At 35.9% G+C, this 15,122-nt stretch overlaps 1 protein-coding gene across 1 annotated transcript in view; it reads right to left on the bottom strand.

Annotated features, from left to right (window-relative positions):
* MIA2 (MIA SH3 domain ER export factor 2) overlaps positions 1-15,122 on the bottom strand; it is a 111,205-nt gene that overhangs the window by 21,001 nt on the left and 75,082 nt on the right. Inside the window, 3 exon segments of the mRNA XM_045848536.1 lie at positions 8,019-8,177; positions 12,266-12,394; positions 13,957-14,039. Coding sequence (XP_045704492.1) covers positions 8,019-8,177; positions 12,266-12,394; positions 13,957-14,039 — 371 coding nt within the window.

Raw genomic sequence — 15,122 nt, 5'->3', positions numbered from 1 at the left:
GACTATGAACCAAACTGTCACGTTCGATTCTTGGTCAGGGCACATGCCTGCATTGTGGGCCAGGTCCCCAGTAGGGGGCATTCAAGAGGCGACCACACATTGATATTTCTCGTCCTCTCTTTCTCCTTCTCTACCACTCTCTCTAAATATAAATAAAATCTTTTTAAAAATCTCCTATGACTGTTCCTTTATTGCTGTCAATCTCTCCCTTTATGTCCATCAAGACTTGCTTACATGTTAAGGTGTTCCTATGTTGGATACATAAATGTTTACAAGGTTATAATCTCTTGAATTGTTCCCTTTATCATTAAGCAGTGTCTTTTCTTACAACAGCCTTGTTTTATAGTCTATTTTGTCAGATATAAGTATTGTTACCATAGCTTTTTCTTCTTTCCAATTGGCATGGAGTGTCTTTTTCCATACCTTTTAGTTTGTGTGTATCTTTCCTTCTGAGGTGGGTCTCTTGCAGACAGCACATATATATATGGGTGGGTATTGTTTTCTTATCCATTCAACTACCCTGTCTTTTGATGGGAGCATTTAAGCCATTTACATTTAAGGTGACTATTGATAGGAGACTATTTATTGCCATTTTATTCTTTTTACTATGTTCCTCTGTTTCTGGTTTGTTTCTCTTTCCTTCTTCTTCAAAAAGATCCTTTAACATTTCTTATAGTACTCGTTTGGTCATAAACTCCCTCAGTTTTTTCTTGTCTGGGAAGCTCTTATTTCTCCAATTTTAAATGACAGCCTTCCGGTGGACTTCCGGCAAGATGGAGGAATAGGTGGACGCACCGTACCTCCGCGCACAACCAAGATTAGAACAACAACAATTTAGAGGCAGAATAACACCCAGAAATGACAGAAAATTTACCTGAATGGAAGTTGGACAGCCAAGAAGTTGAGGTAGACCCGGACATCCAGACTGGTGGGAGGGGCCGAGAGGACTAGCCGGCGGGTGAGGGTCGGCAGAGGTCGGGGAGAACTTGGCGCGAACTCGGCGTGTGAGCCATCTGGGGCGCGCAACAACGCAGAGGTGGACCCTGAGTATGCAAGCTACAGCTGTCGGACCCAGTGAGGCGGCGATTGTGGACCAGGGCAGAGCTCGCAGCCCAGGATCCCAGAGAAGAGACTGAGATCCCAGGAGAACAGAATTACTGCCATTGTTCCCTCCCTTCCCCGTTCCCGCCACCGCCCCCACATATAACGTCACAATCTAGCGACTAGGGTGCCCAGCCCCAGTGAACACCTAAGGCTCCGCCCCTCACCATAACAAGAGCGACCAGAGGGGGGAAGAAAAAAAAAAAAGGAGAGACAGGGAGAGACAAGTTTCCAACAGAAGAACAGATCAGTCCCCCAGGACTCATCCTTTTGAGCAACCAAGAAATAGCCAATCTATCAGATGCACAGTTCAAAACACTGGTGATCAGAAAGCTCACAGAATTGGTTGATTTTGGGCGCAAATTAGATGAAAAGATGCAGGTTACCATAAAAGAGATGAAGGAAGATACACGGAGGAGAGCCAATAATGAAGAGAAAGAAACTGGGTCTCAAAACAATACAATGGACCAGAAGGAAGAGAGAATCAACCAAGCAGGAAAGCATGATGAAATAAGAATTCAAAAAAATGAGGAGAAGCTTAAGAGCATCCAGGACATCTTTAAATGTTCCAACATCCGAATTATAGAGGTACCAGAGGGGGAAGGGGAAAAGCAACAGATTGAGCACGTATTTGAACAAATAATAAAGGAGAACTTCCCCAATCTGGCAAAGGAAATAGTCTTCCAAGAAATCCAGGAAGCTCAGAGAGCCCCAAAGAAGTTGGACCCAAGAAGAAACAAACCAAGGCACATCATAATTACATTAGCCAAGGTAAAAATGAAGGAGAGAATCCTAGAAGCAGCAAGAGATGAGGGGACAGTAACCTACAATGAGTTCCCATCAGACTGTCAGCTGATTTCTCCAAAGAGACCTTACAGGCAAGAAGGGGCTGGAAAGAAATATTCCAAGTCATGAAAGACAAGGACCTACATCCCAGATTGCTCTATCCAGCAAAGCTCTCATTTAGAATGGAAGGGCAGATAAAGTGCTTTTTAGATAAGGTCAAGTTAAAGGAGTTCATCTTCACCAAGCCCTTATTTTATGAAATGTTAAAGGGACTTATCTAAGAAAAGAAGATAAAGAAAAAACATGCATTGTAAAAGGACAGCAAACTCACAATTATTAACAACCACACCTAAAGCAAAACCAAAAGAAACTAAGCAAACAACTAGTACAGGAACAGAACCACAGAAATGGAGGTCACATGGAGGGTGAGCAACAGGGGGGTGGGAGGAGGAGAGAGGGGGAAAAGGTACAGAGAATAAGTAGCATAGAATGTAGGCTGAAAATACATAGGGGGAGGGCAAGAATAGTACGGGAAATGTAGAAGCTAAAGAACTCATGACACATGGACATGAACTAAAGCGGGGAGAATGTGGGTGGGAGAGGGTGTACAGGGTGGAGGAGAGTGAAGGGAGGAAATGGAACAACTGTAATAGCATAATCAATAAAATATATTAAAAAAAATGATAGCATTCCTGGCTAAATCAGTCTTGGCTGTATTTTTCCTTTTCATCACTTTGAATATTTCATGCCAAACCCTTTTAACATCTGCCATTTTTTGTTTGTTTTTTCTATTTGTTCCCTCTATTTTTCTGTTTCTTTCTCCTGTCTTCTTATGAGTTACTTGGACATCTTTTTGAATTTCATCTTAATTTATATGTTCTAGTGTTTTGAATGTATTTCTTTAAGCAAGTGTTCTATTAGTTGCTCTAGTTATTACATTGCTAATCATAGCCAACTCATGTCAACATTTTCCAATTCGATTACATTATTACTTGACCTGGATCAGGAAGCCTCCCAATAAGAAGTTTTTAAAAATTGAAAAAAGTGTGTTTCTTAGCTGGATTTAGAGAAGAGTGACTCACATGCTTTAAGTACATCAAACAAACCAAAACTCAAATGTCATTGTGGATCATAAGCCTGGAAATGTAGAAGTATGAATATTAGGAAATAAGTTAGTACACTATAGTTAGCAAAAGGAAAAAATAAAACATTGAAAATAGTCAAATGATTTATCTTTTCAACTCTTTTGACATGTGTGTGCTTTTTCTGTATCCCAATTATTCCTTATATTTGTGCACAGTTGTAAAAAATATTTTTATTAACTTCTCAAGAATTACCATGACATATAAATGCTAAATTATGTAAATTCCCTAGAACAAAACAGTTTTTGCATCTACACATGGAGTTGTATCTAAGAAGTCATTGAACCCTAAAGCACACTTAAAAACAAGCCAGGACCTATGGAAAACAAAACTCGAATATTTTTCTAACAAATTCATGCTTACAAAAGCAACTTCTAAAAAGCACTGTTATATATGCCAGGAAGGGGACAGGGAAGACACTCCAGTTCAACTGTGGTATTTGCTCCTTTAATATCATTGCTAATTTTCACATTTTTGAAGTTCCTATGTAGTTGTAAACTATAAGAAAATGTTGAATATGCAATTTGTAATGTATAAAATGCTATTTTGAAAGTAAAAAGGGGGAGAGGATTACTTTAGAGTATCATCACTCCTCTATTTCACAGAAGTCCATATTTTAGAGGTGAGAAAACAGTGACAGACACAACAAAATGCTTAAGATTACACAAGAAATTAACAGAATGATAAAATAAATACCTAGGTCGTTTTATTCCCTGTTTCATGGTCTAATTTACCAATTAGCAATTTGTAATACAAAATAAAAGAACCAACCCAGAAACCTGTTCAGTGACTATTTAGATGGGATAGAGATGCACCAAGGACAAACATATGATGCTTTAGGAAGAAAGGCAGAACATAAGCAGAGACTCTTGGGACCAATAACTTGTGAATTCTCTAAAGGAAGGTCTACACAGATGTAAAGATATGATATCTGCCACAATCTTATAATCAAGTCCTTTGGGACTGAGGTTGTAATTTATTAATCTTATTTTTATCACACCTAAACACATTTAAATGAATATTAAAGTAAACATCTCCAAGGAATCTTTTGAAGATGTTCTATGCCACCCTTTTCTAAATTCATTAAGTTTGTAAGTAACAGCATATATATTTCTAAATATAAAAGCAGTAGGAAAAATACTCAGCTTTCTCAGATTTAGGTATTCATTCATTCAACAATATTTCCTAAACAAATACTACGTACCTAGCATTGTTCTAGGTGTTCTGAACAAAAGTAACACGAGTGTCTACCTTTATGAATCTAATATTCTCAGTGATATCAAACAAAGCAGGAGCTACACAGAATAAGGATTATCACTTCAGAGAACATACACATACTACCATAACAAAGGTTAATTTCCTGAAATTAAAGATTTTTAACCACAATATTCTTCCTCTCCAGCTTCTCAGGGAGAAATACGAAACAGTATATTGTTTTAAATGTAACTAATTTATACAATGCAGACATAGCTAACTTTCAGTAACAATGTCTGAAATACTGGGCATAAGTAAAGTTCAGCAAACTAAGTAATCTGAAATACATTCAAATTAGGGGTTATAGGAGAATCAAGTCTACATGTTCTGGCCAAGATGGAGGCATAGGTAGAAACCCTTTGCTTCCTCGCACAACCAAAAGGAGGGTAACAACCAATTTAAAATCAATAAACGACCAAAATAACCAGAAAATCAAACTGCATGGAACTCCGACTACCAAGGAATTAAAGAAAAAATCAACCAGAACAAGCAGGGAGGCCGCTGAGGGGGGCTGAGGGGGGCTGAGGGGCGGGGCTGACTACCAAGCTCCCTATAGCTGCAAGGGAGGAACTGACAAGGGGAAAACTGAGACTCAGAGCTGACTGTGGGCTAAGGCTGAGGTTGCTGTGATGGAAGATACTTCCTATCTGACAGGAGAGTCTGCTGGAAAGTGCCCTAGAGACAAGCAGGCAAGCCACATTGTTCCCTCTCTGGCCCCTCCCACACAGGCAGCCCAGCAAAGAGGGCTGCCCTGCTTGGGTGAATACCTAAGGCTCCGCCCCCTTTCAACCTCTCAGCTGCTCCAAGACAAAGAATTACGGCCCAAATGAAAGAACAAGAGCAAAACCTCAGAACTAAGTGATGAGGAGACTGCCAACCTATCTGATGGAGAATTTAAAGCCCTGGTAATCAAAATGCTCACAGAACTGATTGAGCTTGGTCGAAAATAAAAGAACTAATGAAAAATACCCAAAATGAAATAAAGCAAAATATTCAAGGAACCAAAAGTGACAAGAAGGAAACCAGGATTCAAAGCAATGATTTGGAACAAAAGGAAGAAATAAGCATCCAACTGGATCAGAATGAAGAAACAAGAATTCAACAAAAAAAGGAAGAGAGGCTGAGGATTCTCTGGGACAACGTGAAACGTTCCAATATCTGAATTATAGGGGTGCCAGAAGGAGAACAACAACAGCAAGAAATTGAAAACTTATTTGAACAAATAACGACGGAAAACTTCCCCAATTTGGAGAAGGAAATAGACTTCTAGAAAGTCCAGGAGGCCTAGAGAGTGCCAAAGAAGTTGGATCCAAAGAGGAACACACCAAGGCACATCATCAGTAGGTTACCCAAAATTAAAGACAAAGAGAAAATCCTAAAAGAAGCAAGAGGAAAGGAGACAGTTACCTACAAAGGAGTTCCCATAAGGCTATCAGGCAAGAAGGGGCTGGAAAGAAATATTCCAAGTCATGAAAGACAAGGACCTACATCCCAGATTGCTCTATCCAGCAAAGCTCTCATTTACAATGGAAGGGCAGAGAAAGTACTTCCCAGATAAGGTCAAGTTAAAGGAGTTCATCATCACCAAGTCCTTATTATATGAAATGTTAAAGGGACTTATCTAAGAAAAAGAAGATAAAAAATATGAACAATAAAATGACAACAAACCCACAACTATCAACACATGAACCTAAAAGAAAAGAGAAACAATGAAAACAAAAACTAAGCTAACAACCAGAACAGGAACAGAACCAGAGAAATGGACATTACATGGAGGGATTTCAGGGGGGAGGGGGAAGGAAGGAATGGGGGGAAGGTACAGGGAAGAAGCAGCATAATTAGTAGGCATAAAATAGACGGGGAGAAAGAAAAAATAGAATAGGAACAGAGGACTCAAAGACTTTATATGTACAACCCATGGACATGAACTAAGGGCAGGGGATGCTGGAGGATTGGGGGTGCGGGGAGGGGAGATAAAGAGGGAAAAATTGGGGAAACTGTAGTAGCATAATCAATAAAAATACCTGAAAAAAATTAGGGGTTATAGGAACAACAGTAATTGCCTTTTCTCCAGATATTCTGCTATGAGTCTTCTGGTATATATGTATGTTTTGGCAAGATATCTGAGATACATTATTCAGTTAAAAAAAAAAGACAAGTAGCTTTGTCTCGTATGACTCAATTGGTTAAGAGTGTCTTCCCATAGACCAGAAGATCATGGATTCAATTCATGGTCAGGGCACATACCCAGGTTGTGGGTTTGATCCCCGGTCAGGGGGCCAACAAAAAGGCAATGTTTCTCATTTCAATGTTTCTCTCTCTTTCTCTTTTCCTGTCTTTCTAAAAGCAGTGAAAAGCTGCCCTCAGATGAGGAGGGAGGGAGGGAGGCAGAGAGGGAGAAGGAGGAAGAGGGAGGGGGGAGAGGGAGAGAGGGAGAAAGGGAGAAAGGGAGAAAGGAAGAAAGGAAGAAAGATGGACAACTATGTGGCCAAGTAACTCAATTGGTTAGAGTATCTCCTGATATGCTGAGGTTATGGATTTGATCTCTGCTCAAGGCAAATACAAGAAGCAACCAATAAAGTCATAAGTTAAAAAATCAATGTCTCTCTCTCCATTCCTCTAAAAGTCAACCAATCAATCAATGAAAGACAATTACAAGAGTGTGGTTACTGTAAGTGCAACGTAAGCAATGCAGAAATTTGTACACCTATGTTCATGAATGCATACCCTCCCCCTCAAAAATCCCTAAAAGATATATGAAGTCTGTCTAGAAGAAGTCCAACCATTGTTAATATAATGAGAATGGTTTGCGCACATTGATATAATCTGGCAGCCAAGGAGAGTGGACTATAATGTGCATGCATGTACAGTGATGACTTCATTGTAGTGGTCAGTGGGGGTGATAAACACCATTGAGTGAGTGTGTGTACTATGTGGCCTTCACATTCAACATGACTGAGCGAGTAGAGAAATGCATCTGCATCAAATTTTGCATTAAGCTTGAACATTCCTCCATGAAAACCATTTGGATGATTCAGAAGGCCACAGCTCTGGGCAAACTGGTGATTGGCAATTTCATCACAACACTACACCACTCATGCATCACGTCTTCTGCAGAGACTTTTGGTGAAACATCAAATCACTCAGGTGACTCAGCCCCACTACAGCCCAGATTTGGTGCCCTGCAACTTCTGGCTTTTGTCAAAACTAAAATCACCTTTGAAAGGGAAGAGATTTCAGACCATTGATGAGATTCAGGAAAATACAATGGGGCAGTTGATGGTGACTGGGAGAACTGTGTGAGGTCCCAAGGTGCCTACTTTGCAGGGAACTAAGGCATCACTGTCTTATGTACAATGTTTCTTGTATCTCCTATCTTCTGCAATAAGTGTCTCTATTTTTCATAATGTATGACTGGATACTTTCCAGACAGACCTTGTCGAATAACTAAATTCTGGGAGAGGCATGCAAAGATAATAGCAGGATTTTTCAACTTTCTTAACTTCACATTTCTGCATTGTTCAGATTATCTAAAAAAACATGTATTATTTCCATAAGCAACAAAAACAATAAAGATGTTCCATGGGGGGAGGTATATAAAATAACTTTCAGTAATATGAATAATTATACCTAATTATTTTGTTCAGAAATTTGTGTTATTGATGTGTTCTAACATGTATCATGGTTTTTCTTAAGACAGAGCACACTCCTGTATGTTACATACTCTTTCCATACCTGATGGAGGAATCATCATCCTACGATCCTGATCCCATGGAGGTGAAAGGGACCCAGTGTCAGAAGGTTCCCTGTGAGGATCAGTTAACTTATCACAGCTCGATTTTCTTCTTTCATTAGTAATTGGATGGTCCTGAGGATTCCCTGGGCCTTCTGAGCCTAATTAAAGAAAAAAAAATACAATTCTGTTTTATCTAAAAAAGTATTTTAAAACCTATGATCAAATAAATTCCAGACATATTTTAAAAATGGAAAACAATCAGATTCTAGTAATTAGGACATATTAGACTACAACTCTCTCCTACCAAAGCCATTTCTAGGACCATTCTGCTATGTGCATAAACAAGCACTTGCTTATAAAATTTGTTTTTAAATGTTATCATCACAGTATTTTAACATATAAAATTGGTGGTTAAATTTTTTTATTTTTTTTATTTTACTTGTTTTTCAAGTACAGTTTTCTGCCTTTTACTCCTATCCCAGTGCACCCCCCCAGCCCTCCCCACCTCCCTCCCGTTTCCAACACCCCCCCTTGTTTTTGTCCATGTGTCCTTTATATGGTGGTTAAATTTTAAATTATAAATAATATCTGAAAAATAAAAGTAGAAAGTAAATTTCAAAGTAAAGATTTCTATATGATGCTGCTTAAACTAATCTACCAATAGCCAAAGAACATGATTTCTTTAAAAGAGTCATCTTAGCGCCAACATACATACATATTTCAATAATTCTGCAACTACTCAAAATATTTCTTAGAAAAGCATTTTTGGAAATATATTCACATTAACTTTGAAGCCACTCAAGAAATTACATCACAGTGCTGGAACAATGATTCTGTACTTCTCCCCAAAATGATTTTAACCAGTCTGATTACAAACTTTAAAACTATCAGATGAATTTGGCTGTAAAATGGCTTGTAGCAATATCTACAATAAGTGTCAAATTTACCTTCAAAAAGAGCTCATAGCCCTGAAGGCAAGTCTAAAAGAACAGTTGCAGAAACAACAGCACTTGTTGGGACAAACACTTTGAGCAAAATAATATTCATTTGAATTTAAAAAATCTGCCATGCCTACATTAATAAAAGAAGGGTGCCTCAATTAATAACCCATATTCAATTAAAATAGAAAAACAAATGTAAAAATTATTTTAAACACTAAATAATAAAATATATCAATACCTCATTTGTCCATCACTGAGGGGTGAATGAGGACTTCTCAAAATTATATTGCCCAGAAAATAGAAACTTATTCCCTTTCAAGGAACAGTTTAAAAAAATAAAAACATTTTGAAATAGAAGTCTTTCTAAAATGCTTCCCACATTTCAGAACCTCCTTTAAGAGGAAACAAAAATTAATTTGACCTTCTCTTGAAAACTTGCACAACTCTGTGTAAGCTTTCTCTTTTTTTAAATACATAGTAATCTTGTAAAAAAAAAACTTTATCTACTCTCTTTTGTAGAGTCAAGAGGTAAACTGACAGTTCATGTAAGAAGATTAACTATCTCTTCCTTATAGGTGTACATTCTATTAAATTCCCCAAATCTTTCCTTATAGTTTATACATCCTTCTAAGCATCAGTTCATTAGAAGAAAAATGCTGGAAAAGAAGAAAGCTAACTTGGTAAGAAATGTGCAGGAGTCAATTAGGCTAAATTCATCTAGAGTGAAGCACAGATCTTTGAAAGAGACAATCAAAGGCTTTGACAATCAAAGGCTTTCTTCTGATTGTTTACTGCCAGAGGGCCGAGTACAGGCCCATAACTTACTACCAGGAGAAAATTACAAACTTAAATTGCTAAAGGTTAAAATTTTTCATTCAGACCCAGTGTTATATACAAATTACTCTAAAAAGAAATTATTTTCCTTATACTCAATCTAATTCAAATATATATCTCACCCAAACTTTCAAATTTTAAAAGGTAATAAAAGGAAAAAAGAAGGGCACTGGTTATCCTTCTTTGGTGGATCATAGAAACTTCTGGTCCAAAGTGACTCTTTTAAGACCTGTTGATTACTTACCTAAAACCTCTATAGCTTGCTTGCTCATTTGTTTGTTTGTTTACTCATTTTAAATTGTTGTTTGTTTATGCATGTAACCAGGATATATGCTGTACAACTGCACTTTCTTTTCAATTCTTCTGCGGCTTTTCTAACAAATAGTAAAACACCCTTGCAAATAATGCAAATACATCACATCTTGAAAGTAATTAAAAAGGAGAGGAAAGTAATTTAAATAGGAGAGGAGAAATCAAAGGTAGTTTTTTTACTCTTATTCCAAATATTCAATTGACTACAAGCAATCCTTGACTTATATCATTCAATTTAAGGTAATTCGCATTTGCATGAAGCCAAATATACCCTTATTTTTAGGGCACTGTTTTTGAGACTGCTGGCTGCAACCCATTTTGGTGCATGTAATTAACTTAGTCTTAACCACTATTCCTTTTTAATGAAATGGAATAGAACTGAATAAAAAATACCAGAAAGCAGTGAAAACAGTAATAAGTACTATTCCATGGAACTGGTTTCAATTACATATATATACACTGGTGAATAATATAAATGATATACAATGTATTTCTTACTCTAGGTCAAGGCAAAAAATTGGGGGGAAATGGATTCAGGGCCCTTACAGCACACACATGAATTTCAAAATGAGTCCCTGCCTCAGACTACTTAAAGCAAAGCTCTTCTAGGGCTCCAAGTGTCCATTTGCAACTCAGTCTCTTTCCACAGGAGCTCTCAGTTCAAAGTCAATACAAGTAAAGGCTGTGGGCCCAATCTGCTGTGGGACTAGGAAGAAGGAAGGACCAATTCTAAGTGTAGCAAACTGAGGATGGGGAAAGAGGATGTAAATAAGAAATGGGCTAAAAGAGAATATCTCATGAACATAAATAATTTTTTTCATATTCTTAAAGGCAATTCCAAAAAAGTGACCCAAATACATTTAAGTTTCAGTAGGGAAGTACACAGACTCTCTGAGATGCTACTTTTTTGATGACTAGTATCCATATGAATGAATATTAGAGCTTTCCTATGGTGGATTTAGTTTGCTATTATTTGGTCTCAGTATTTTCTGGTCCCACCTCACATTCAATATGCTAAAATCACTGACAGAAAGTGGGGAATGGGGACAACACGACACTGGTGAAGAATGCTATCAGCTCTAATAAAACAGACTTGGGGCTAAAAACCTAAGAGTTTTGATTTTGGAAGTTAGAAGGCTCTAATCTTTCAAATTTGCCAAAATTCAAGGGAAATTTTTAAAGCAACTTGACAAAGAGAACAAAGTATGATGAGAGATCAAAAGAGAGATCAAAAGATCACTCCAGCCCTAACTGGTGTGCCTTGGTTGGTTGGGTATTACCCCACAAAGCCAAAAATCACCAGTTCAATTCCCAGTCAGGGCACATGTCTGAGTTGCAAGTTCAGTCCCAGAACAAAGCCTGTTTGAGAGGCACATACCCATGTTTTTAACATTGATATTTCTCTACCTCCCTTTCTCCCTCCCATCCCTTCTCTCTAAAAATAAATAAATACCATCTGTAAAAAAATAAAAGAGGAATATTCCAGGTACATAGGTAACATCTGAGTGAGTGCTGATGCGGTAAACGCAGAAAGACCAAGAACTAATACTTAAGGGCTTGAAGTAGCTCCAGAAGTTCTCAAAAATACATAAAGGAGTAATAAGGCAGAGAATCTTAGGTCAATTTTTCAAAGTATTAACAAATGATTTAGGTCTCTTTTAAGGTTCCCATTAAAACTCTGCATAGAAAAGAGCAATTCTGAATCCCTCAACACTAAAATGAAGGTTCTTTCACTTTGATTTTCTACAATAAAAAGATCATGATAATGACATAAAAAAATCTTTTTTAAATTCTAGATTCTAATAATGTTTCATTAAAATGCAATTTTATGCTGGGTTATATTGTTATTTTATGTATTCTTTTAAAGTTTTATACCATGTAATATAAAATATAGTTTTTAAGATGTTAAAAATGATTTTAAAAGATATGAATCAATTGCTTGACCAAAATGTATTATATTGCAATGGTTACTAAGAGAAAAGTATATTAAATTTAGATGTCACAAAGCTCCTTTTCCAAACAAAAGTAACCCACAATAAGTGCAAGGAATGCCTGCATTTTCCAAAGAATTATTTTAAATATTGTTTTTAAAGAAAAGTTGAGATGAAAATATAAAGTAAGGAAGAATCTAGAGTAATAAAGATGTTTAAACAATATACCTCTTCCTCCTCCCCCTGGAAGCAAAGGTGAGAATCTGAGTGGACCCTCCAACAAAGGTGGAGGGGAGAGAAAAGCTCTCGTTTCAGATGAAGGTCGACCCAATGGTGAGGGGCCATATGGGGAATGCTCTGGAATAATTAAAACAGCATGTTTAAATTCATAGTTTCAGTTAGCTACTCTACAAATTAGAATCCCATCAACAATTATCATCAGGTCATCCTTTTGCCAATTTAAGTTTAATCCATGTCTCAAACACTGACTATGCCTTGGGTTTTATTAACATGGGTTAGAATTAAATAATGGAATTCTGTATTCCATAAAATCTGTTTACCAAATGTACACTCTAGTCAATAAAAACATTATCCTCTTGATAATTAATACACATAAATAAAATAACCATACAATATTAAGCAAAGAACACTGGTGATATTTTGGAGTTACAAAAGATTTGGAGAGCATGAAGTTTGTTTTGTTTTTGTTTTTAATAGCAGTATGCTTCTCGATATTTCAGCTGGTAAGGGTTGTAACATGGAAGGGCTCAGTTTAAATGAGGCCAGGAAGCCTATGTTGAGCCATGAATTATTTGAGTAAAGTTTGAAATTCTGTGAAGTAGGAGAAATAGACACAAAATATTCTAAAGCATCAAAAATTAGTTGGTTCATTCATAACCAAAGAGCCCTATCATTTTATAAACTTTACCATTTTTAAATAATGGTTATGTTTCAAATGATCAAAAGCAATAGTGAAAAACAAACTTAAATACCACCAAAATAACACTTTTTAAACATGTTAAATCTTATTATGTAATTTACATAATATACAAGTGTAGTTACAAAAAAGATCAAAGCATTATTTACTCTCCCCTAAGACTGTTGCATTAATTTCAGACAAAAATTCTTTCTGTATAATTCTTCCTACTCCTAACTTTGTTACTATTTGAAATTCATAATAATCTGCTACCTTCAAAATGTAGAAATAGACTTTCATTTTAATGAAACTGGACTCTCAAAATTAATTTTATAAATTTTCAAAGATTTTAACAGGATTCTATCTATATAAAGATGGTTTATTTTCATTGCCTCAAAAACTTAATTCCATGTCAACCAAAATTATTTTGAAAATGTTAAGGTATTTGGAATAGTATGAGTTCACTAAAGATGCTAACTCATTAATGAATGGACAGAAATAGTAAATAGATCTTCCAAAGAACTGGTCCTCTCTTGAGGATATTAAAACAATCAAAATTCACATTATCCAGGTTTTCCCACCTTTTAATTAATATTTTAAGTAAATAAAAACCATTTTAATTCCCATTTTTATAATTCACACAAATAGCAAAAAAATAGTTAATATGTAAACAGTCACAATGCTATTCTACTTAAGCAATCCTTACCCATTCATTCTCCCAAAAATAATTAATGAATACTGTACTTTGCCTTTCAAAGAGCTCAAGGTACTATCATTGTATAAAATCCCACTGAGAAAGAGAGGCAGCAAATATTTATATTATTGCTAGGAAAACAAAACTCAGAAACTCAGGAAATTGTGAGAGAACCTAGATTAGAACCCTAGCTCCAAAATCTAAAATATTTACAAATAATAGTATTAAATTTATACTAATATAAATTGTATGTACTATATATATATATATACATGTATGTATTTTTAAATAAGGGGTTAAAAAAACTACCTCTGCCAAATGCTGTATTTGGTACATCAAGTGCATAAGGATCTTTTTCTAAAAGTTCATATTTAAGCTCTGTTTCAGTTAATCTGCAAATAAAGAACAAACATCTCTAAGTTACTCATCCAAACATCTCTAAGTTACACATTTCAAGAAAAATGTCAGTATCAAATATAAGCTACTCTTCACTTTATCAACATATGCATAAAAGAAACAGATCCTTTAAAATTATTTTGACCAAAATACTTTTCTATCTCTCTCACTATTATTTTGGGGTAACAGGGTTTTTTTGTCAAGTGATAATGATGTTTTGCTGAGGTTTGAAATTGTTTTGCTTTTTCCTCAAAATCAGACTATAGAAGAGTACAGTATCACAAAATCCAAATTTTAGAAACAGAAGGGTCCTCCAAGGTCAACCAATTCAGAACTACTGTTTTTCAAATGCTGATGGAAAAAGTACAATAAAAAATGAACTATTTAAATTTTTTTAAGTTTTTTTAAAAGACTACCATTTTTCAACTAAAGAAACTAAGGCTAAGAGTTTGAATGATTTATTCAAAATTTAATTACCGGAATTCAAACAAAAGGGCTCCTGGCTTTGAGTCATGAATGCTTTCCATTGCAATGTTACCCATAGGATTCCAACCATAACATAAAACTGGAATCCAATTAACTCATTATATTCTTTTACTCCTAAGTTCTTTATCTTAGAAATGTGACATTTTAAAAGAATCCTATTTCTACTTTTTGACAATCAGATCTGAAACAAAACATTTATTCATTTGGTTTTAATTTGAGTATAAAGGCAAGCAAGCAGACTAAAACTAATGTTGTTAGAACATTCTGGCAAGAAATTATAACACTCTGGGAAGACTATTACAATCTTCATAGAAAAACTCTTACCGTTGACTGTACAATGTACACTTTTATTCTCCTTTCCATTTTTGTATTGTTACATAATGCTACCCAATACAGTAAAACCAAGGGATAAGACAAATAATAAACATTTATTCCATCCATGTATCCATTAAAAGATGCTGATATTCTGAGAAATACCATCCCATAGACAGTCACCCTTTCTCTCTCCATCCCATGTAATCTCCCCCTGCCTACCCTGTTTAAGTTTTTTTACACCTTTTATAAAAGAATCCGTGAACAGTGTCTTTCTCTGT

This window comes from Phyllostomus hastatus, unplaced genomic scaffold (genome assembly GCF_019186645.2).
Source record: "Phyllostomus hastatus isolate PE091 unplaced genomic scaffold, TTU_PhHast_1.1 phas_contig_62, whole genome shotgun sequence".
NCBI classification, from domain to species: Eukaryota; Metazoa; Chordata; class Mammalia; order Chiroptera; family Phyllostomidae; genus Phyllostomus; species Phyllostomus hastatus.
The sequence above is the reverse complement of the archived record's forward strand: the minus strand, read 5'-3'. Positions and strand labels throughout refer to the sequence as shown.